The following is a 21,785-nucleotide window of genomic DNA, read 5'->3' on the forward strand; positions in this document are numbered from 1 at the left end:
CTGCCTGGGGGTGCAGGGAGTGGGAGAAGAGGAGAGGGAAACCTGACCGTGGGGTTAACCCTGCGCCCCTGCCCAGCCCCCGGACACCCTATTGTGTCCCCGGGTGTCCCCATGGCCCTGATGGGGACCCTCACTGGTGACATGGCTGCAGGGACAGTTGGCACTTGAGGAACTCTGTGCACTGCCAGCCCCGCGGGGATGCCTGGCTGCAGCACCGTGTGCTGGGGCCGGCCCAGAGAGGCAAGGCAGGGCTGTCCCGCTGCGAGGAGCTGCGGCACCGCGTTCCCCTTGCCGCCAGCCACTTCCCCGCTGGAGGCATGTTTTGGGCTCACCGTCACCCCACAGCACGATCTCTGGTTGCATCCCATGTGCCAAGCGGTTTGGGCTGGAGCAGAGCCAGTGGTGACGCAGGGAGCCAAGGGGAAGGGCAGGAAGCTGGCAGCCCCCCGCCTCCGGGGACGAGGGGCAGCCTCTGCCTGCGCCCTGCACTCAGCAGGGACGTGGCTGCGGTGCCAGGGTGCTGACCGGGCTCCCCAAAGCCACCTCGTCCAGGTGCAAGGCTCCCCGTTAGCCAGGACCGCACGGGAACGCGGGCTTTGCAGCCTCCTGCCTCTCCCCAGGGCTGCTGGAGGCTGTCAGCTGCTTCCCACAGCCCGGCATGGAGGAGCCCTGCGGGCAGCAGCCTCTGTGCGGTGATGCTGGCACAGCCCCCGAGGACGAGGGTGGCACGAGGTGAGAGCAAAGGGATGGCAGCGTGTGGCCGGGACGCAGGGGAGGCAGGAGGTGCCCAGACTCCCTGCCCACTCCATGGCTGCCCCAGTTTGATGCTGGGTGGGCACCGGGCTGGGGGACGTGGAGCTCCTGTGCCTCAGCACCCGGAGGGCTGCACTGGGGATGGGGTCCCCCTGATGTCCCCGTCCCCACAGCGGGAACCCCTACGCGGGGCTGGTGAGCCGCCTGCGGGCAGCCTGGCTCTCGGGGAGGACGCGGCCCTTGGAGTACCGCTTGGCCCAGCTGGAGGCCCTGGGCCGCTTCCTGGAGGAGCAGAAGAAGGACATCCTGGAGGCCCTCGCCTTGGACATGCGCAAGGTCAGGCCACCGGTGTTGGGCACTGGGGGACGCAAGGGGCTGGGGGAGCTGGGGGGCTCTGCCCTGGGCTTAGAGTCAGTGGGTGTGGATGGAGGCAGTGATGAGGAGACCGCGTCCCAGCCCAGCTGCTCCCACCCCTGTGTGGGCACCTCACAGGGCTCCTCATCTTCTGTTCTCCAAGTTGATAACCTCTGCTCGGACAACCACCCCACCCATGTCCTCACCACAGCCTGGCAGTTTTGTCTTCTCCTGTTTGTAAACACCACCTCTTGCGTTGGGAGGAGGTGCAGAGCGATGCTCAGTCCCTTTGGGGAATCCCGTGCTGCATTTCACCCCTTCCCTACAGTCCTCAGTACCAGCTGGAGGCTCCTCACAAGGCTTAGTGTTGTGGCATTGCCTGGGTTAAAACTCCACATGGGGTGAGTGTGGGAGCGTGTGGCGGTGACGATGGGCACGGTGCTCTGCGTCCCCAGCCACCCTTTGAAGCCGAATTCTCCGAGGTCCTCCTGTGCAAGAACGAGCTCAATGAGAGCCTGAACAACCTGTCCCGCTGGATGAAGGACGAGCAGGTGGACAAGAACCTGGTAAGGGGGAAGAGGAGGGGGAAAGGACCTTGCCAGGGTGAGCTGTGGGCAAGGCCGGAGCATGGAGGGGGCGTTCACGTGGGGACCTGTCCCACCACAAAGTGCTCCTGATGTGATGGGTGTCCTGCAGGCGACACAGCTGGACGTGGCCTTCATCCGCAGGGACCCCTATGGGGTGGTGCTCGTCATCGCGCCCTGCAACTACCCCATCTACCTCCTCCTGGTGCCCCTCATTGGAGCCATCGCCGCTGGTCAGGCTGAACCCGTCCGTTGCCTGCAGGATGCGGGCAGCACGTGCCGGGGCTGGGGACCCTGGTGCGGGGTGCCAGCACATCCGGCTGTGACCACGTCACTGCTCTAATGTCTTCTCCATCTCCCCCTAGGTAACTGTGTCATCGTCAAACCCTCGGAGATCACCAAGAACAGCGAGAGACTCGCGGTGGAGGCGCTGCCCAGGTACCTGGACAAAGTAAGAAGCTCTCCCCATGGCTGGCTTCTTCCTACCCCCTGCACGCACTGGGCACATCCCACCTCTGACTCCTCCAGGAGATGCAGTGCTGCATTCGACCTTGCCCGTTCTGCTTCTGCCATGTATTGGGGTCCCTATGGCCTTGGCTCTTAGAGCACAAGCCCCTGGCTGCCCCGCTGCACGCTCAGCCCCAGGGTGCTCTTGGTAGCGATGAGGACGGAGTGGCACAGGGGACCCTTCCTCTTACGCCGCAGGACTGCTTCGCTGTGGTGACTGCGGGCGTGCAGGAGACCACCAGACTGCTGGAGAACAAGTTCGACTACATCTTCTTCACCGGTACGTCCCTAGAGCCAAAGCCTCGGTCTGGGACCTGACGGAGGATCTGGGGTGAGGGTCCAGTGGGACTTGGTGCTCTTTCCCCGGGAGTACCACATCCCAGAGCTGGGCTGCAGCGTGGTGGGATCCCCACCATGACGCATCCGCTTGTGGCCCGCAGGCAGCTCCTCTGTGGGCAGGATCGTGATGACAGCTGCTGCCAAGCACCTGACACCAGTGACGCTGGAGCTGGGGGGCAAGAACCCCTGCTACGTGTCCGACAACTGCGATGTGAAGAACGTGGCCCGGCGGGTGGCCTGGGGACGCTTCTTCAATGCGGGGCAGACCTGCATCGCGCCCAACTACATCCTGTGCAGCGTGGAGATGCAGAACAAGCTGGTGCCAGCCCTGCGCGAGGCCATCACCATGTTCTATGGCCCCAACCCGCAGGAGTCCCCCGACTTTGCCCGCATCATGGGGGACAAGCAGTTCCGCCGCGTGCGGGCGCTGCTGAAAAGTGGGCGTGTGGCCATCGGGGGACAGACGGACGAGAAGGAGCGCTACATCGGTGAGGGCTTGCATTTCGGATATGTCTTTTCCACCTTGCATCGGGTGGATGTAGGTTTTGGAGAGGGGCTTGCAACCCGAGGGGAGCTGGAAGGGATATTTAGAGAAGGTCTGCATGGGAGCTGGGCAAGGCACCCAGCCTTGGAGGAGGAACCTGCCCTCTGCGCAGGTCAAGTTGTCTCCTCCAGCCTCGTGCATGGCTGATGCCTTTGGGTTTCTTCCTCTGCAGCCCCCACGGTGCTGGTGGACGTGCAGCCCTCTGATCCTGCCATGCAGGAGGAGATCTTTGGGCCCATCCTGCTCATCATCACTGTGGCCAACATGGAGGAAGCCATTGACTTCATCAACAGCCGTGAGCGGCCGCTGGTTGTGTATGCCTTCTCCTCTGATGACAAGGTAGAGCGCACAGGCTGCATGGAGCCCATCCCGTGCTCCTTGGTGTGCCTTCAGCCATGTTCGTTCCCCAAAGATCTTGGTTGGAGAAGAGATCTGTGGCCATGGGAGAGAAGCAGGGGGTGCGGGGACAGGGCATCAGAGCCACGTCCCCTTCTCCCTTCCCCTCCCAGGTGGTGAACCAGGTGCTGGAAAGGACGAGCAGCGGCAGCTTCTGCGGCAACGACACCCTGATGCACGTGACATTGACCTCGCTGCCCTTCGGTGGCATTGGTAGGTCCAGAGCCCCCAACCTGCCTGCCTGGGGCAGACATGACCAGGCCCCCGGTTTGTCCCACCAGAAGCCTTTTGCTTCACTGCATGAGGGCTGAGCCCTGGGGCTTTGCAGCTTTGTTTGTACTGAGCACCACAAGGATTCTTCTTTCTGTGGCTGCTGGCCCAAGCAGCGTTCCCTGCATAGAAAGAGATGTCTTATTTAAAAAGGAGGAAATCAGAACGTGGCCAGCACAGGAACATTTCAAGACCTTCATTTTTTTGTGGATCTCCATTTTGGACTCTGGGTCTGAATACTGCCCAGTTTCTTATGAATTCCCAAACATCCACATGTTCCTTTAGACAAACTCCTGAAGACACAAATTGCGTAAAATTGTTGAGGAGTAAACAGCATGGGATCCAGATCACACAGATCTGGAGACGCTGCAAAGGCTAACAGCTTTACAGGCACTTGCCATCATCCCCCCTGAGATGGGAAATCATCCAAGAGCGTGCAATTTCCAGTGGTCCTCCCTGGTGCTTCACACAAAGCTTCTTGCAATCGGCAGACCCTGGGAAGGTCCAATATTTATTCTGAGCTGGAGTTTCCTGCTGCAGAAAGGCAGCTGACAAGGCAGTCACTCGGCTGTGTGACACGGGGTTTAACATCTTACAGGAAGAAACAGCACGCCGGGGCTGGGATTCTTCTGGCCCATTCTGGATGTCTCCTTAGGCTGAAAAAAACACGTCATCAAGAGGTGTTTCTGTCTCTCCTTGGAGAGGAAGGAGTCCAGGTGATGGAGACACCCGTGTCTGATGATGAGCCTTGCTACCTGCGCCGGTTTTCCACTGGAGACTCCATCTGGCTGACAGCAGCTTTCCTCCTTGCTGGGGCTGAACACAACCATCACCAAATCAGAACAGCCCAGGCTGGAAGGGACCCCAGACAACTGTCAGGTCCAACCTTAACTGGGAAAGGGGAGCCTAGAGGAGATTATCTAGCACTCCGTCCCTCAGCTTGACCAGGCTTTGTGGTTTCTCAGGTGGACTGACCAACTCAAGCCGACTCACAGAATTTTATCCCACCAGATGTGGGCGCACCGTTGGGTTTCTTTCCTTGCTGCCAGCCTGCCTGGCTTCCCGGTGCCGGCCAGCTTTCACCTCCTGGCAGCCAGCCCACCCATCCTCAGGGAACGTCCCCACAGGAGCTACCTCTGTGCTCTCCAGCTGAAGTGCCAGAGCCAGCGTGGAGGGCGAGGAGGTGTTCAGGAGGGCTGTGCGTGTGGTGGAGAAGATGTTGTGGTAGGGAAGTCGGGCTGCTGGCGCCTGCTCTGGCACCAGGTGAAGTTTTGCAACCAGGAACTTCCATTTTCATACTGAGCCATGAAGAGAACAGAAACTTAAGAGGGGAAGGTGGAAGCTGTGGTGCAACAAGAGTTTAAGACAAAGAAACAAAAGCGGTTTAAGACAAAGAAATGAAAACAATTTACCAAGGGTTTTAGTTGCTTACGGAGAGGGGGACCCACCTCCCCGCATCTTCGGGGGCACCCCGTGGAGAAGACCCGCCTGACCCAGGCTGGTACAAGCCCTGCACAGAGGGCGAGGACAGGAGGGCAGTGAGGAGGGGGCGTTTGGGGTCCTCTCCCCAGTGCCACAGGACGATGGGAAGGGCTTCAGCCTGGCACCCCAGCTCAGACGCCCTGTAGGACAGCCCCTCCTACGTGGAGAAGGTGTTCCGTGCAAGTACTTTTCTGTAGATGTCTTCTGAGCTGCGTTTAGCAGAGAGAGCTTCACTTCGGTAGCGTTGTGGTGCCATGGGGCACGCTGAGGTGGTCTCCAGGGCTCGGTGCCCCATCCAGCTTAGAGCGGGCAGCAGCTGGGTGGGAGATAATTTCGGGGTGGCCCTCACTGGGCGCTGTCACAACACGGGACCCGTGCTGTGTGTTGCAGGATCCAGCGGCCTGGGGAATTACCACGGTAGGTTCACCTTCGACTCCTTCACCCACCGCCGCGGCTGCCTGCAGCGTGGCACCGGCCTGGAGCCCATCAACGTCCTGCGCTACCCGCCCTACAGCCCCCACAAGACGGGGCTGGTCCGTGCCGCCACCACCGTCAAGCGCCAAGGGGACTGCACCCTGCTCTGAGGGGCCACCACGGGGCCACCATGGTGCCACCACAGCCCCACCACAGCCCCACCACAGCCCCACCACAGCCATGGAGGCCCTCCAGGGCAGGTCAATGAATGCTGTCAGCTCCTGCAGCCTCTGAATGCTTCCCTTCGCTCGCCGCCATCGCGGTGCCCCCCTCGGTCTCCTGTCAGTCAGGGTGCGGGGTGCAGCTGCCGGCCGAGGGGAGGGAGAGGAATGGGCAGGGTAGGGCTTGGGGCGGGACCGTGCCTCCACAGCCGAACGCTTCCGCCCTCACTTCCCCCTGGCCAATCGCAGCGCCGCCCCGCCGCCGCTCAGCCAATCCGCGGGCACCTGGCTGGAGTCCCTCTCGTTCTCCCCTCGCGGACTCTCCCCGCACCGCCAATCAGCCGGAGCTGTCCAATAGAAACCGAGATCAGGCCGTGCGGCCCGCCCTCCACTCCGAAGTCCCGCCCACAGCGCGGCTGCCCTCCCCGTGAAGCCGGCGGCGCTCTGCGCGTGCGCCGTATCCCTTCGCGCCAGCGCACTGTGACTTGGGGGCGGGCCAGGGGTCAGGACGGCTGGGTCCTTGGGGGAGGTGAGGCCGGGCCTGGGGGGGGCCGGGAGGGTCGGGGGGGTCCCGGGGGCCGGGGGAGGGGGCTGCCGGGCTCCTCGGGGGCGGCGGAGGCCCGGGGCTGGGGGCGGCTGTCACCGGGGGGGGGATAACGGGGTGTCAGGGGGGCCGCTGGGGGAGGGCACCGGGACACTTGTGGGGGGGGGGGCGGCAGGAGCCGGGGTCCTTTGGGCGTCTGGGGGGGGGGCGAGGTGCTGGGGGGGTGGGGGGCAAAATATGGGTCCCTTGGGTGGTTTTTTTTTTGGGGGGGGGGGGAGGGGCGAAATCTGGGCCCCTTGGGTGGGTTTTGGGCGGGGGAGGCGAAATCTGTGCCCCTTGGGTGGTTTTTTGGAAGGGGGGCGTGTGTCAATTAAGGGAGGGGGGGGAGAAAGCCCCTGTGCTGTGTGGTGCTGGGGGGGGGGCGCTGGGGGCGCCCAGGACACCCGTATCCCTCGGGGGAGGTGAGGGGGGGCTGCACCCCCCCGTTGCTGCCAGCCCGCCCCCTGTGTGCCCCCCCAACACCCAGCACTCGGAGCCCGCGGCCCCCCCCAGGCAGGAGCGGACATGGCAGCGCTGCGCCTGCTGCACCGGGCTGCCCGCACAGGTGAGAGCGGCCGCCCTGCACCCCCCACCCCAAAAACGGCCCCGTTCTCTCGCCCCCCCCTTACCTCCCTCCTCTGCCCCCTCCCAGGCCCGCCGCCCCCCCCATGTTACCTGCGCCCGCTCAGCACCACCACCCCCAGGGACTGCTACAGTGAGTACCCCCCGCCTGCCCCCGTCCCAGCAGGGGGCTGCTGCCGTCCCCACGCGCTGTGCAGGGTGGGGACGGTGTCCTGCTCCCCACAGAGTACGTCAACATCCAGGAGCCGGCCATGGACATGAAGTCCATCACCGACCGCGCTGCCCAGACCCTGCTGTGGACGGAGCTCTTCCGAGGTGAGCCCTGCAGCACAGCCCTGCGTGTGCCCCCCCAGTCGCCCCGCTGTCCCCTGGGGTGATGTCCTGCTCCCACCGGACCCCCCCCCCCCAGGCCTGGCCATGACGCTGAGCTACCTCTTCCGTGAGCCGGCCACCATCAACTACCCCTTTGAGAAGGGGCCGCTGAGCCCACGCTTCCGTGGGGAGCACGCGCTGCGCCGCTACCCCTCCGGAGAGGAGAGGTGCATCGCCTGCAAGCTCTGCGAGGCCGTCTGCCCGGCACAGGTGAGCCCCCCGCACCCCCCTGCTCCGTCACTGGGGGCTCCCGGGAGCCCCTGATGCCATCTTCCCCCGCCTCGGTGACAGGCCATCACCATCGAGGCCGAGCCCAGGGCCGACGGCAGCCGCCGCACCACCCGCTACGACATCGACATGACCAAGTGCATCTACTGCGGCTTCTGCCAGGAGGCCTGCCCCGTGGACGCCATCGTGGAGGTGAGCCCGGGAGTGGAGCCTCCAGCCTGGGGAGGGGGACGCCGAGCTCCCTGGGGAAGTGGGGGTCTCACAGTGAGCGTCTCTTGTCCCGGCAGGGCCCCAACTTTGAGTTCTCGACGGAGACGCACGAGGAGCTGCTCTACAACAAGGAGAAGCTGCTCAACAACGGCGACAAGTGGGAGGCCGAGATCGCAGCCAACATCCAGGCCGATTACCTGTACCGGTGACGGCCGGGGCTGCACCATGTCCCCCCCGATCCCATAATAAAGGGCCCTCAGGTGCTGCCACAGCCCCCCTTGTGCTGGGGGGGGGGAGCACTGGCCCCTTCCTAACCCCGAGCTTGTGCCTTGGTGTCTTCTTTGCCAATCCTGGGGCTGGGGAAGCCCCTGAGTGGGTGCATCAGTGGAGGGGGCAGCATGGTTGTGCCACGGGGAGGGGGGCAGCGGTGCTGAGGACGGCCTCCCGTCTGTACCCCGTTTTGGGGTGGCACGGGAGCATGGGGAGCACCAGTGGGAGGGGATGTGGGCGCCGTGGGGTTAAGCTGAGTGGGGCAGGGGGAGGCACAGCAGCGTGGGTCGGGGGGCTTCGTGGTACCGGGGGTCCGCACATCAGCGGGTTGCCTTTTGGGGGGGAGCCCCGGGGGCGGCCGGCGGTGCGTTCCGGCTCCGCGCTCCCCACGCGGACCGGGGCAGTTTCCCGGTGCCGGTGCCTCCTCCCCGCGGCCGGGCCCTTCCTGGGGGAAGAGGAAGTGCGGAGCCCGGCCGGCCCCGCGCCCTGCCCCGGCCCCGCCGCCGCGCACCCGGGTAGGAGCTGGCGGCGCCGTCCCGGGGCTGTCCCGGTACTGGGGGGGTGGGAGCGGTGCAGGGGGGGGCGGGGCTGGGAGGGAGGGGTTTGGGGGGGGTCTGTCCCGGTCCCGGTGCCCCCCCCCGGGATGCGCTGACCCTGACTCAGAGGCAGCTGAGCGGGGCGGGGGGGGTCGGGCGTTGTGCAACCGGGGCGCTACGTGGGGCCGCGGCACTTCCCCGTCCCCGGCACCCCCAGCTCCGGGGACACCGAGCGGCACCGGCAACCCCGGCACCGGCACCCCCGGGACCGTCCCCACGCCCTGACCGCCCGCCTCCGTCCCCAGCCGGGTGCCCCGGGACCAGCGGGGTGCCCCCCAGCCCCCCGGGGGCCGCCATGGGGTCCCTGTTCCGCAGCGAGGAGGTCTGCCTGGCCCAGCTCTTCCTGCACTCGGCCTCGGCGTACAGCTGCGTCAGCGAGCTGGGCGAGCGGGGGCTGCTCGAGTTCAGGGACGTACGTAGGGGGACGTGGGGACCCCCGCCGGGACGGCCCTTGGGGTGGCGGGGTGGGCTGCAGTGGGCAGGGCGGGCTGGGGGGTTTCGGGTGGCGTGGGTGCAGGGGGTGCTCTGAATGATTCGGGGTGCTCCGGGTGCAAGGGTTTGGGTTTGGGTGGTTTGGGGTGCCTTGGGTGCAAGGTTTGGGCTGGGGTTTGGACGGTTTGGGGTGCTTTTGGTGCAGGGGATTGGGTGTGGGGCGCTCCGGGTGCGAGGGTTTGGGTGGTTTGGGGTGCTCCAAGTGCAAGGGTTTGGGGTATTTTGGGTGCAGGGCATTGGGATGGACAGGTTTGGGTGCCGTGGGTGCAGCGGATTGGGCTTGGGTAATTGGGGTGCCATGGGTGCAGGATAACGGGCGTGAGCTGTTTGGTGCGCCCTGGGTACAGGGGGATTGGAATGGATGGGTGTGGGTGCAGGGGGTTGGGTGGTCTGGGTGCGAGGGTTTGGGGGCATTTGGGGTGCAGGGGATTGGGATTGGGTGGCTTGGGTGCCATGGGTGCAAGGGTTTGGATTTGGATGGTTTAGGGTGCTCTGGGTGCAGGACCCTGGGGTGTTTTGGGTGCAGAGGGGTTGGGATGGAAGGGTTTGGGTGCTCTGGGTGCAGGGGTTTTGGTGTGGGTGGTTTGGGGGCTCCGGGTGCAGGGGGTTGAGCCGGGGTGCTATGGGAGCAGGGGACTGGCGCGAGCTGTGTGGGGTGCCGGGGGTGGTGGCACAGTGCTGGCCCACACGCCGTCCCCCAGACCCCCATGACCGTGCCCCCTCCCTCCCCAGCTGAACCCCCATGTGAGCGCATTCCAGCGGCGCTTCGTGGGCGAGGTGCGGCGCTGCGAGGAGATGGAGAAGACCTTCAGTGAGTGCCGGGGAGGGGGGCGCAGGGCTGCCGGCGGGGGTCCCACCCTCCCCGAGCCCCTCTCCCACTGCTTTTCTTGCAGCCTTCCTGCAGCAGGAGCTGCGCGGGGCCGGGCGGGAGCTGGGGCCGTGCCCTGAAAACCCCCCGGCGCCGCTGGCCCGCGAGGCGCTGCGGGTGCAGGAGCAGTCGGAGCAGCTGGCGCGGGAGCTGCGGGAGGTCAGCCGGAACCGCGCCGCCCTGCGCGGGCACCTGCGGGACCTGCGCCAGTACCTGCACGTCCTGCGCGAGGGGCAGCGCCTCACCAGCCTGCCGGTGGGTGCCGGGACCCTCCCTCGCACCCCCAGCCTTGGGGTGGCAGCCCTGCGCCCCGCCACCCCCAGCCTCCTCTCTCTGCTCCCCGACACTGCAGGGCCCCCCCGGATCCCCACCGTCGACCCGGGCGTTCTCCGAGCATGATCCTCTGCTCGACCCCTCTGTGCACCAGCACCTCGACCGCAAGATCAAGTAAGGGGGGCCCGAGGGGTCTCCTGGGGGGAGGCTGTCACCTGTGGGGCAGGGGCACGGCTGCAGGACGAGGGTTGGAGGTGAACCATGGGGCAGGGGCATGGTGGAGGATGGAGGTTGGAGGTGGGCTGTGGAGCAGTGGTACGGCTGGAGGACGAGGGTTGGGGGTGGACCACAGGGCAATGGCATGGCCATGGGGCATTTAGGAAGGCTGTAGGACAAGGGTTGGAGAAGGGCAAAGGGGTGTCCATAGTGAGTGAGGCTGTAGGGTTAGGGTTGAAGGCAGGACTTGGGCAGGGGCATGGCCACGGGGCACCTGGGAAAGCTGTAGGACAGGGGTTGGAGAGGAGCCATGGGGCACTGCACAAGGCTGTAGAACAAGGGTTGGAGACAGGCCACAGGGCAGGGACAAAGCTGTAGGGTACGGGTTGGAAATAGGGCAGGGGTAGCGGCAGAGCCGTGCCCGTCCCAGCGCCCATGCTGCGTCCCCGCAGCTTTGTGACCGGTGTCATCCACCCGTGGCGGGTGAGCGCCTTCGAGCGGCTGCTGTGGCGCGCCTGCCGTGGCTACCTGGTGGCCAGCTTCGTGGAGATGCCTGAGCCCCTGGAGGACCCGGACACAGTGAGCGCAGCACCAGGGGGGGTGGCGGGGAAGGGGGATGGAGTGGCCAGGGCTGACATGACCTATGTTGTCCCCAGGGTGAGAGTGTCACCTGGGTCATCTTCCTCATCTCCTACTGGGGCGAGCAGATCGGGCAGAAGATCCGCAAGATCTCAGACTGGTGAGTGAGCAGCCTCATGCCATCCAGCCTCAAAAAGGTTTATTTAGCACTGCCCCCCCCCCCCGACACAGCGGTGTCTGTCTGTCCCAGCTTCCACTGCCAGGTGTACCCCTACCCAGAGAGCGAGGCCAGCCGGGCGGAAACTCTGAACGGGCTGCTCAGCCAGATCCAGGACCTCAGCGTGGTGAGCAGGGCACCGTGAGGGCGTCTGGGGGGGCCGCACTGGGACCCCTCCATCCCTGACCCCCATCTGGGTGTACGCAGGTGCTGGAGGAGACGGAGCAGTACCTGGCGCAGGTGCTGGACAAGGTGGTGCTGGCGCTGCCCACGTGGCGGGTGCAGGTGCAGAAGATGAAGGCCATCTACCTCGTCCTCAACCAGTGCAGCTTGGACGTCACCGAGAAGTGCCTCATCGCTGAGGTCTGGTGCCCTGTGCGGGACCTCACCCAGGTGCAGGACGCCCTGCGCCAAGGATCGGTGGGTGCCCGCTGCGGCGAGGGCTGCTTGGTGGCCCTGTGTCCACATGGCAGGGATTGCTTGGTGGCCCTGTGTCCTTGTGCCAGGGATAGCTTGGTGGCCCCATGTCCTCATGCCAGGGGTTCCGCAGTGTCTTTGTGCTAGGGTGAGAAACGCCACCCCCATGACGTGTCCCGTGTTGGGATGTGTCATGGGGCGAGGTTTGTCCCCCACCCCCTGGTGCCCTGCATCCCCGTGCCACCCCCAGCTTGCGCCCCCCAGCCTGACAGGCCCCCCCCCGTCATGGCACAGGGGTCAGGCCCTGGGTGCCTTCCCCGCAGTACAAGAGCGGCTCGAGCGTGGAGTGCTTCGTGCAGCGCATCCCCACCATGGAGAGCCCCCCCACCCTCATCCGCACCAACAAGTTCACCGCTGGCTTCCAGAGCATTGTGGACGCCTACGGGGTGGCCAGCTACCAGGAGGTGAACCCCGGTAAGGACCCCCGGACCCTCCCCTTGGCACCCCAGGGCTGGGGGGTGGCCCAGTATGACGCAGTGCCCGTGCCCCCGCAGCGCCCTACGCCATCATCACATTCCCCTTCATCTTCGCCATCATGTTCGGGGACGTGGGGCACGGGCTGCTCATGTTCCTCTTTGCCCTGTGGATGGTGCTGTACGAGAACAGCCCCAGCCTGCGGCAGGCCAGCAACGAGGTGAGCGGGACACGGTGTGCGGCAGGGCTGGGGGGCCGGGACGGGGTCGTGGAGGTGCAGGATGGGGCTGGAGGTATGGGATGGGGTCGGTGTGGAACAGGGCCACCTGGCTGCAGGGTTGGAGGTGTGGGCAGGGTGGTGTGTTACGGGCACAGCGTGGGACAGGGGCGGTAGCAGGGAGCCACGTTTTGCCCCCCGCAGATCTGGCAGACGTTCTTCGAGGGGCGCTACCTCATCCTGCTCATGGGGGCCTTCTCCATCTACACCGGCTTCATCTACAACGAGTGCTTTAGCAAAGCCACTGTCATCTTCCCCTCGGCCTGGAGCGTGGCCACCATGGCCAACCGCTCCTCCTGGAGGTGGGACCCCCCGCCCCTGTGAGCCCCCCGGGTCCCTGCCTGCACTGACCCCCTTGCTCTGCCCGCAGCTCTGACTACCTCGCCACCCACCCATCCCTCACCCTGGACCCCAACATTACCGGCGTCTTCCAAGGGCCCTATCCTTTTGGCATTGACCCGGTGAGTGTCCTGCAGGGGCGAGGACGGGACGGGACCCTCGGCGGGGTGGTCCGGCATCTCACCCACGTTGCCCCTGGCAGATCTGGAGCTTGGCCACCAACCACCTCAACTTCCTCAACTCCTTCAAGATGAAGATGTCGGTGGTGCTGGGCATTGTGCACATGGGCTTCGGCGTCCTGCTGGGTGTCTTCAACCACGTGTGAGTCCCCCTCACCGCGTCGTGCCAAGGGGGCCAGGGCTGGACTCACCCGGGGCAGGGTGGGGTGGGCAAGGGGGGTCGTGCTCCCTTGTGTCAGAGCTGGGTGCAAGCGTGGCGAGCCCGGCTGGTGCCCCCTGCACAGGCACTTCCAGCAGCGGCACCGGCTGGTGCTGGAGCTCCTGCCCGAGGTGGTCTTCCTGCTGGCGCTCTTCGGCTACCTCGTGTTCCTCATCTTCTACAAGTGGATCAAGTTCGGCGCCGCTGACTCCCGGGTGGCTCCCAGCATCCTCATCCACTTCATCGACATGTTCCTCTTCACCTCCAACGCCGACAACCTCCCGCTCTACGAGGGGCAGGTAGCACCTCCGGGACCCCCGCCCAGCATCACGAGCTGGGGCTGAGCCCGGCCACACCGCCTGGTGGGGTTGGGTGGGATGTGGGTGCTGGTGGGACCCTGTAACGCCGCGTGCCGCGTGCAGGTGCCAGTGCAGATGGTGCTGGTGGTGCTGGCGCTGGCGTCGGTGCCCGTCCTGCTCCTGGGGACGCCCCTGTACCTGTGCTGCCGGCGGCGCAGGCGGAAGACAGGCCACCCCCCGGTGAGGCTGGGGACAGGGCGGGGGGTTCGGATGGGGCAGGGGGTGCAATGGCATGGCCTGACTGGTGCCAATGTCCCCGTGCAGCCGGTGGCAGCGGCAGAGCAGGAGCCGCTGCTGGAGGGGCAGGAGGCCGGCAACTCCGTCAACGCCACCAAGGAGGACGTGGAGAGCGGGGGGCACGGCCCCGACGCTGAGGTGAGGGCTGGGGGTGGGTGAGGGGGTCGGGCTGTGTCCAGACCCCCCCCAAGGCACACACACACACACACAACGTCCCACCTCTGTCCCCGCAGCACATGGACTTCTCCGAGGTCTTCATGCACCAAGCCATCCACACCATCGAGTACTGCCTGGGCTGCATCTCCAACACCGCGTCCTACCTGCGGCTCTGGGCGCTCAGCCTGGCCCATGCACGTGAGTTCCCCCCCCCCATACGACCCCCCCTGGGGCCGGGCTGAGCCTCACTGTCCCCCTGCTGCCCCTCCAGAGCTCTCGGAGGTCCTGTGGACCATGGTGATGCGCAACGGCTTCGTGCGGCTGAGCTACGTGGGCGGCGTTGTGCTGGTGCCTGTCTTTGCTGTCTTCGCCGTGCTGACCGTGGCCATCCTGCTGGTGATGGAGGGGCTCTCCGCCTTCCTGCACGCCCTCCGGCTGCACTGGTGAGCCTGGTGGGGGGGGCGGCGGGACGGGACCCCCGTAGGACCCGCTGGATCTCACCGTGCCCCCCCCTTCCTCGGCAGGGTGGAGTTCCAGAACAAGTTTTACGTGGGTGCTGGCTACAAGCTGTGCCCCTTCGCCTTCGTGCCTGATTCCTGGGAGTAGCCAAGCCGCTCCGTGCTGCGTGGACCTGGGGGGCTCACAGCATCGCCGGGAACCCCCCAGAGCCGTGGGGCTGGGGGGGGGCCGGCTGCAGCACCCCCCAGGCCTCCTCCTCTCCGTTCCAAACCCAGAGGCTTCCGCAGTGAATAAAGCCCCCCTGGCTCCCCCCAGCTCCCTGTCTCCATCCTCTCCTTGGGTGAGGGTCCAAGGGGGGGGCGCAGGGGGTCCCCCCTCACTGCTGCCCATAGCCGAAGGTGCTCGCGGCGCTGCTGAAGCTGGCTGGCCGCAGGGGGGGCGGCGGGTAGGGGCCGGCGCGGGGCTTGGCCCCCACGTAGACGCTGGGGGGGTATGCGAGGGGCTGGAAGGGCGGTGCGGGGAAGCCAGGGGGGGCCACGGCTGCCAGCGCCCCACGGCCGTGGGGGAGCAGCGGGGGGGCAGCGCGGCCCCCAGCCCCCCGACCTTTCTGCTGTGCAGCAGCCCGGGGAGGGGGCAGCGTGCCCCCACACCTGCAAGAGAGATGGGGGTGGCTCAGGGCAGGCAGCACGGAGCCCATCACCGTGGCATCATGGCAGCACCCAGGGTCTTACCATGGCTCGGGCTCCCCATCCCGAAAGCCCTTGGCGAAGGGGTTGCTGGCGATCTTCAGCTGGGTGATCTGCGGGGATCGGGGGGTCACGGGGCGTGGGGTGGGGGGCACCCCCTTGTGTCCTCCCCCCGCCCCTGGCCCCAGCTCACCCGGTGGTTCTGGTAAGCCGTCACCGCCATGAACTGGGTCTCGGGGAAGCTGAAGGACTTGAAGTTCTCATGGGCGAAGCGCTCGCTGTCGCGCCGGGGGTCCACCAGCACCACGTGGAAGCGGGGCTGGTAGCGGTGCATGGAGTTGAGGATGATCTGGGGGGGGACACAGGGGACGGGCGGTGGGCATCCCCCTTCCTCGCCACCCCCCCGCCGCCGTGTGCCCCCCCCCCCCCCCGGCATGTCCTCACGTGGCCGTTGTCGTCCAGGAGGTTGTTGGTGAGCTTGAGCTTGTCGAAGGAGACGATCTGCCGCATCCACTGGGCCCCCTTGGCGGGCGAGTCGGGGTGGAAGTGGACGCGGCCGGGGGCCGCCGGGTCGGCACGGCCGGCCACCAGCCAGGAGGAGCTGTGGAAGGCGTACCTGCGGGGCCGGGGGGGGGCTCAGCACCACCGGGACGCGGCCCCCGTGCCCCCAGCCCTCCCCATCCCCACCTGTATCTCTTGTCATCCAGCGGGACGAAGTCCATCAGCAGGACGTAGTCGGCCGACGGGTCCAGCCCCGACAGCTTCACCTGGAAGGTGGGGAACATCCTCCTGCGGGGAGGGGAAGGCTGTGGGGGCGCCCTCTGCCCTGGGACCCCCCCGCACCCTTCCTCACCACCTACCTGCCTGCCTTGGTGACGATCATCTCGGTGCCCAGGCGGTTGAACTCCTCCCAGAGGCTGCCCATCTCCAGCCGTGCCGCAGCGTGGCACACGCGCCGGTTCTTGCCGCCGGCCCCCGGCCCCTCGCACGCCCACCCAGGGATGGCGCCTGAGGGGGGGCCCTCGCCCGGCATGGCCAGGAAGGCTGCGGGGTTGGGGGGCGATGGGCGCTGTGGTTCCTGCACCCCCTCTTTGGGAAATGACCCCATGCACCCCCAGCCTCTTTCACGGGGAGGGCTGAGGGGTCCCCAGCATGGCATGGCATGGCTTCATCCCCCCACCCCACCGCCGCCCCACAATTATGTGGTTTGGACCACGCGCCTGCCCTGCAGCGTGTGGGGCAGCCGGCACCCTGAATAGACCGAGTGCACCCCTTGGCTGAGCGTCGCGGGGACCATGCAGGGACCCTGGCACGGCTGTGCCACGGGTGGGTTTTACCTGTCATGGGTGGGCAGGATGCGGCCGCGGCTCCACCAGCTCCGGACTGCAGCCCCCCCAGCACACCGAGGGGGTTTTATCCCCCTGCTCGGGGGTGGAGACGAGGGGGCTGGAGCAGCAGCGGGGCCTCGGGGGCGGTGGGAGCACAGCCCCCCCCCTCCCACGCTGCCTTCGCGCCTTGATGCGACGGTGATGGACGAGGGATGAGCGGTGGCTTTGGGACCCTCAGCTGGGTCTGGGGGTACCCAGGGCTGGGGAAGGAGCAGGTGCGGGGATGTGACCGGTGCTACAGAGTGGGGGCGAGTCCCCAAATGCCATGGGGCCCCTAACACAGCTGGGGTGACGGTGACGCCGCCTTTGGGATCAGCACCCCAGAAGCACCGGGTTTTGGGGAGCGGGACCGGAGCAGACTGTGTGTGGGGGGCACCACCTCTCTGAGCCCCCCCATCCATCACCGCCCCGCCTGCATCCCCTGCGGCGCTGGCTCGGCCCCATCCATCTCCCGCTGTCAGCCGTGGGCCGGCATCGAGCGGGAGATGAGGAGGTGCGAGCGGCGATGTGACAGCAGAGGCAGGGGCTCGGCACGGCTGAGCCACGGTGTCGTGGCCCCCGCAGCCGATTTTTCTGCTTTCCCCTGGTTTTCAGCAAAGGCTGCCCAAGATAACCTCTCCAGTCACCATCAGCAGGGGGTTTTGGGACTGGGGGGTTGGACACCGTGCAGCAAACCTGGCTTTTAGCAGCTGCTCCTTGGGAGAGAGGCCTCCAGATGCCAGAAAATGGGGTGGTTGGCTTAAAAAAACCACAAGGCTTGTGAAAGTGGCTGCTTCGGGGTGTCAGCATCATTCAGTTTCACTTCTTCCTTCCCAGGGCTGCAAGCCTCCTATTTTGGGGCCATGAATGCAGAGATTCCGCTGGCACTTGGGTGCTTGCCCACTGGTGCCCCGCAGGGGGCTTCCTACAGCCCGAGGTTCTCAAGGTGGTACATCTGGGCCTGGTACTTGCCTAACCTGACCCCACTTGGCACAGCTTCTCCTCGCCACGAAGCCAGGCGTGACCCCAAGCATCACGGAGCGTAGAAGGGCTGCGCACAGCCTCTGCAGGGTCACGGAAGGAACCATCCTGGAAACCCTTTGCAGGCAGAGGAAGGACAAGAAGGTGGCAACGAGGAGCCAACGTGGACTTACAGAGGGGAAATCACACCCAACCCACCCGGGTGGCTTGGATGTCGAGGTGGTGGCCCTGTGGGCAATAAGGAGAGCAGTGGGGGATATTTGCTTCGGCTTTAGCGAGGTCACCACCATCTCCCACCGGCTCCTCGTAGCTAAATTTGCAAGCTATTGGCGTGCATACAGGGAGCTGAAGATAGGTGGAAAAGTGTTCTGTCGCCCGTGCCCAGCTCCCTGTCGTGATAACGTCAATCTGCACACTGGTGAAGCTGTTGTGACCTTTGGGGTGTTTAAGCAGCGGACATGGCCGGCCGCGTGGTGGTCTGGGGTTTGCTTTAATGAGAGCCCGAAGCCCCCTTGATCTTGCCATCTCCTCTGGGTACACTGCTTCTCCAAGCCAAGGTGCGCAGAGATAGGATAATGACCTGCTTTGGGCTTTGCCCCTCTCCTGGGGCTCTCGGCCCCCAAATCCCTGGGTGACGTGATAGTGGGGGCGTTCGCTGATGGTGGTTAGATACCCAGCTGCCCCGCAGAGCCTCGGGCAGGCATGTCTTTGTGTCCATCCCCGAGATCCTCACCAGGGAAGCAGAAGGAGACACCTCCGAAATGTGAGTGAGCCTCGCAGCGCCCATCTCACCCAGTTTTCTCTTGCAAGAAGGAAAGAGCTCAGAGAGGGCAAGCGATAAGGACACGCGTGTGGGTTTTGTGTCCCTCACCGCCGGGCACCTGCGCTGTGAGCGTCCGTGCATGGCTGTGGGACAGGGAGGTTGTGGGCACTGCTGGTGTGGCTCAGCTGGGCAAAGCATCGTATGCTCATTTTTGTTCTTTGAGCCTTGCCTTTGCTTTCCATGGGAGAGAGGAGGGCACGCTCGGGGGGCTTCCTCTGCCCACTGGCCACGAAGGGCTGCTGGATGGGGACCAGAAGCTTTCCTGTAAAGAACACCCATGGAGCTCACTCCCTAAGGCAGGGGGCAGGTTGAAAGGGTGTTTTTTTTTTTTTTTTTTCCCCAAAAAGTATTTTCAAGGCGGGATTGTTCAGCTTTTGGGGTTGACTGTTGCTCTAGAAAAATCCCCATTTCTCTAAAAACAGGAGAGAGAACCAGAAAAAAAAAATTATAGCTAAAAGAGGCTATCAGGAAGCCAAGACAAACCTCTGTGTCCCCAGGGCTCACAGTTAAGAAGAAATCCCAGCAAAGAAGGAAGAAGCAGGTGGGTGGCATGTGCCTAAGAGAGCAAGGGTGAATAATTGGTGCCACACTGTAAGAGCACTGTGTTTCTCTGCCTTTCACTGCATTTGTCCCTGTTTCAGCTCGAGTGGGATGGCCTCAGAGTGAGCGCCAGCCGTGCTGTGCAGCTCAAGCAGAGTTTGGGTTTTGCAGCACCCTGTTTGTGTTACCCACGCGGCGTTATGTCTCTCGGCAAGCTGTCTCTAATTGATCCGTGCCTGAAATCTTCCTTTAGGTCTTGTCTCCAAACAGGGCCCACTGGGGAGAGGGCTTTTTGCCTGGGAGATACCTGCCTGTAGCAGAAGAAACTGCCAGCAAGGAGATCACGATCGTGCTTCACGCAGAAAGCGTGCGTTGAGCTAATGGCAGGAAGTAACTGCACCCGAGTGACCGCGTTCAGTCTAACAGGGCTCGCCGACGACCCCGGGGCTCAGACTGCCCTCTTCCTGCTGTTTCTGCTCATCTATATTGTCACCATCCTGGCGAACCTGGGGATGCTCGTGTTAATCATGGCCAGCCCGCGGCTCCACATCCCCATGTATTATTTCCTGGGCAATCTGGCTTTTGTAGACCTCTGTTCTTCCACCGCTATCGCCCCCAAGATGCTGGCTGACTTTCTGTCGGAGAAGAAGTGCATTACTTACGCTGGGTGTGTAGCTCAGGTGTTCATTTTCGACCTTTTGGGGGTGACTGAGGGCTTCCTGCTGGCCATGATGGCGTATGACCGCTACGTGGCCATTTGCTATCCCCTGCTGTATTCGGTCACCATGTCCCCAAAATGCTGTTTCCAGCTGGTGACCTGCTCGTACCTCATGGGGCTGACAAATGGCATGGGGCAGACCATTGGCATGTTGCGTTTATCCTTCTGCAGCTCCAGCATCATCGAGCACTTCTTCTGTGACATTTCCCCTCTGATATCGCTCTCTACCTCTGACACTACCCTCAACCAAATTATACTAAGGATTTTAGCATCTCTATTCGGCGTCTCCAGCGGCCTTGTTGTGCTGCTCTCCTACATCGCCATCATCTCCACCATCCTGAGCATCCGCTCAGCCGAGGGCAAGTGCAAAGCCTTCTCTACTTGCGCCTCCCACCTGACTGTTGTGAGCATCTTCTACGGGACATCAATCTTTATGTACCTAAAGGCCAGCTCAAGGGATGATAAGCATGCAGCAGTGCTCTACACCGTGGTGACCCCCATGCTGAACCCCTTGACCTACAGCCTGAGGAACCAGGAGGTGAAGGACGCTTTGAGGAGACTCACAAAAATGAAAAGATATTGTATGTTGTACATGTATGGCTAAGCAGAATAAAGATGTGAGTGACGTGCTCAGTTTTTTGGTTAAATAAGGTGTTTTTCTCACAGTGAGCAGCATAGGCTGTCCCTTCTGCTCAGCACATCGGGGCAAACGAGGTGAATCATGTTGTTCCAGGAAATCTAGCTCTCTTTCAAGGAAGTGTTGTAAAGTCGTTAAGGGCCAGCAAAGCTGGCCTCAGGACGGAAACACCTTTGTCAAGAAAAAGAAAGATGACAGCAACTAACTGGTATGCTACGTGGGAAATGTTTTTCCTTGTTTATACTCAAATCTCATTCAATGATTAACAGATAAAAAATTAAGTATGGTGGTCAGGTGACCTCTGTTGTGAATGAAGGCACGCATGCAAAGCATTTGTGTACTGCAGCAAGGGCTCCCTCCAAGGGTAGGTGCTACCAAACAGCCCCTGCCCACTGCTCCACTCCTTTGCCTTTGGTCTTCACGTGGACAGTGAGACAAGGCATGGTCCCCATGGTACCCTGCCCACAATAGCTCATGGGAACCATGGTGCTCTTCTCCTTCAGGCCCCAAACCACCCAAAGTTTTGCACCCATGCCAGCCTGGACTGGTGCTGATGCCTGCCCTGAAGCCTCTCCTGCTGCTTTCCTGCAGACGATGCACAAGCCGGTGCTGCCTCACTGTGTGCATGAAAAAAAAAAAAAAAAAAACAAATGCTCCAGTTTGGGTTTCACCTCAGCCATACCATACCATCTGTAAGGACTGTGGTGACGCCTGGAGCTCTGGTGATACCCTAGGGCCATGCAATAGTTTGGGTTGGCGGTGCGGCAGGGCAGAGGCTGCTTATCTGGATTAAATCAAATCTGGATGGCGGTGACCTGACGATCTGTTGACACACGGCTAGCCCAGACCTATGCATTCAGGGACATGTTAGGCAGCAGGTCTGAGTCCTCCTTTGTTTCCTGAGAATCTTGATAACTCCTGGTTACTCTTTAATCCAGCCCATCGTTGTCTTTCCCATCACTCTGGAGCAAACACACTCTCGGAGCACGCTGGGTGTCTCCCTCTCAGGGTTCGCTCTCCCATTCCTGGCTTATCAGCTCTGCAGCCGCCCTGCCGAGGGGGGCACCTCACTGGGGTTTCCCATGTGGCAAATTCACCCTAGGAAATCTCAGCCTGAGCTCCTTCCTCGGCCCTAACGTGAAGCCTGTGGGGCGCTTGCTGGTGGTATCAAGGCAAAGTGAAGTTCTTGGTGCACTGCCGATCCCCCGTGCTCCTGCTGCTCCACCACTGCCATCCTCAGGATGCTGTTTAACCTAGGCAAAGGGACAATTGCCACATATTTCTTTTTGTAGAAGCTTCTACGCTATTTTAATGTTTTGTTTATGGCCCCAGCGTGCCTCGTCTTGCTGCTGTGACCTGCGGCTGTTATTTGGCAGTGCGGGAAATACAATATTTAATGAACATGGCCCCCAGGCTTTGTGTCCAGCCAGTCTCACCTCCACCCTCCTCTGAATTTAAATGCAAACAAGAACTTTTGGTGTGCTAAAATACAAGTCTGTGGCTCCAGCACGTCTGCTTGGCTCTTCGTGGCTTCCTGACTGAGCCCTGTCTCACAGAGCCAAATGACACCATTTTCCTGCCCATCCT

The 21,785-nt window shown here is 63.5% G+C and overlaps 5 protein-coding genes across 7 annotated transcripts; 4 read left to right on the forward strand and 1 right to left on the reverse strand.

The window, feature by feature from the left end:
- The first annotated feature begins 96 nt into the window (after window positions 1-96).
- Window positions 97-5,854, forward strand: LOC106048260 (aldehyde dehydrogenase family 3 member B1-like). Its single transcript, XM_048053102.2, has 10 exons — window positions 97-732; window positions 927-1,089; window positions 1,563-1,673; window positions 1,804-1,924; window positions 2,057-2,142; window positions 2,397-2,478; window positions 2,639-3,025; window positions 3,254-3,420; window positions 3,591-3,690; window positions 5,620-5,854. Exons 1-10 carry the CDS (start codon window positions 659-661, stop codon window positions 5,811-5,813), a joined length of 1,485 nt encoding a protein of 494 aa, XP_047909059.2. The 5' UTR covers window positions 97-658; the 3' UTR covers window positions 5,814-5,854.
- A 455-nt stretch (window positions 5,855-6,309) lies between these two features.
- On the forward strand, window positions 6,310-8,159 carry NDUFS8 (NADH:ubiquinone oxidoreductase core subunit S8). Of its 2 annotated transcripts, none has more exons than XM_066998893.1 (7): window positions 6,310-6,393; window positions 6,935-7,012; window positions 7,100-7,162; window positions 7,255-7,344; window positions 7,439-7,611; window positions 7,693-7,821; window positions 7,917-8,159. In XM_066998893.1, exons 2-7 carry the CDS (start codon window positions 6,973-6,975, stop codon window positions 8,046-8,048), a joined length of 627 nt encoding a protein of 208 aa, XP_066854994.1. In that variant the 5' UTR covers window positions 6,310-6,393; window positions 6,935-6,972; the 3' UTR covers window positions 8,049-8,159. The 2 variants fall into 2 exon arrangements, with proteins under 2 accessions (XP_066854994.1, XP_066854995.1); XM_066998894.1 differs by having other exon boundaries at window positions 6,334-6,393; window positions 6,961-7,012.
- Window positions 8,160-8,503: 344 nt separating this feature from the next.
- TCIRG1 (T cell immune regulator 1, ATPase H+ transporting V0 subunit a3) lies at window positions 8,504-14,760 on the forward strand. Of its 2 annotated transcripts, none has more exons than XM_048053089.2 (20): window positions 8,504-8,624; window positions 8,951-9,117; window positions 9,930-10,008; window positions 10,091-10,320; window positions 10,418-10,512; window positions 11,007-11,133; window positions 11,211-11,293; window positions 11,384-11,477; window positions 11,558-11,770; window positions 12,091-12,241; window positions 12,322-12,461; window positions 12,663-12,820; window positions 12,889-12,979; window positions 13,060-13,178; window positions 13,321-13,534; window positions 13,658-13,774; window positions 13,859-13,969; window positions 14,065-14,185; window positions 14,259-14,430; window positions 14,512-14,760. In XM_048053089.2, the coding sequence occupies exons 2-20, from the start codon at window positions 9,001-9,003 to the stop codon at window positions 14,591-14,593; spliced, it is 2,514 nt and encodes an 837-aa protein (XP_047909046.1). In that variant the 5' UTR covers window positions 8,504-8,624; window positions 8,951-9,000; the 3' UTR covers window positions 14,594-14,760. The 2 variants fall into 2 exon arrangements, with proteins under 2 accessions (XP_047909046.1, XP_047909047.1); XM_048053090.2 differs by having other exon boundaries at window positions 8,596-8,659.
- Window positions 14,761-14,822: 62 nt separating this feature from the next.
- TBX10 (T-box transcription factor 10) lies at window positions 14,823-16,165 on the reverse strand. Its single transcript, XM_048053128.2, has 6 exons — window positions 15,993-16,165; window positions 15,820-15,921; window positions 15,577-15,748; window positions 15,326-15,481; window positions 15,178-15,245; window positions 14,823-15,096 (listed from the first exon to the last, which is right to left on the reverse strand). Exons 1-6 carry the CDS (start codon window positions 16,163-16,165, stop codon window positions 14,823-14,825), a joined length of 945 nt encoding a protein of 314 aa, XP_047909085.2.
- Window positions 16,166-18,500: 2,335 nt separating this feature from the next.
- Window positions 18,501-20,302, forward strand: LOC106048249 (olfactory receptor-like protein COR4). Its single transcript, XM_066998881.1, has one exon. It carries the CDS (start codon window positions 19,224-19,226, stop codon window positions 20,163-20,165), a length of 942 nt encoding a protein of 313 aa, XP_066854982.1. The 5' UTR covers window positions 18,501-19,223; the 3' UTR covers window positions 20,166-20,302.
- Window positions 20,303-21,785: the final 1,483 nt, after the last annotated feature.

Source organism: Anser cygnoides, chromosome 5, assembly GCF_040182565.1.
Source record: "Anser cygnoides isolate HZ-2024a breed goose chromosome 5, Taihu_goose_T2T_genome, whole genome shotgun sequence".
Classification (NCBI taxonomy): domain Eukaryota; kingdom Metazoa; phylum Chordata; class Aves; order Anseriformes; family Anatidae; genus Anser; species Anser cygnoides.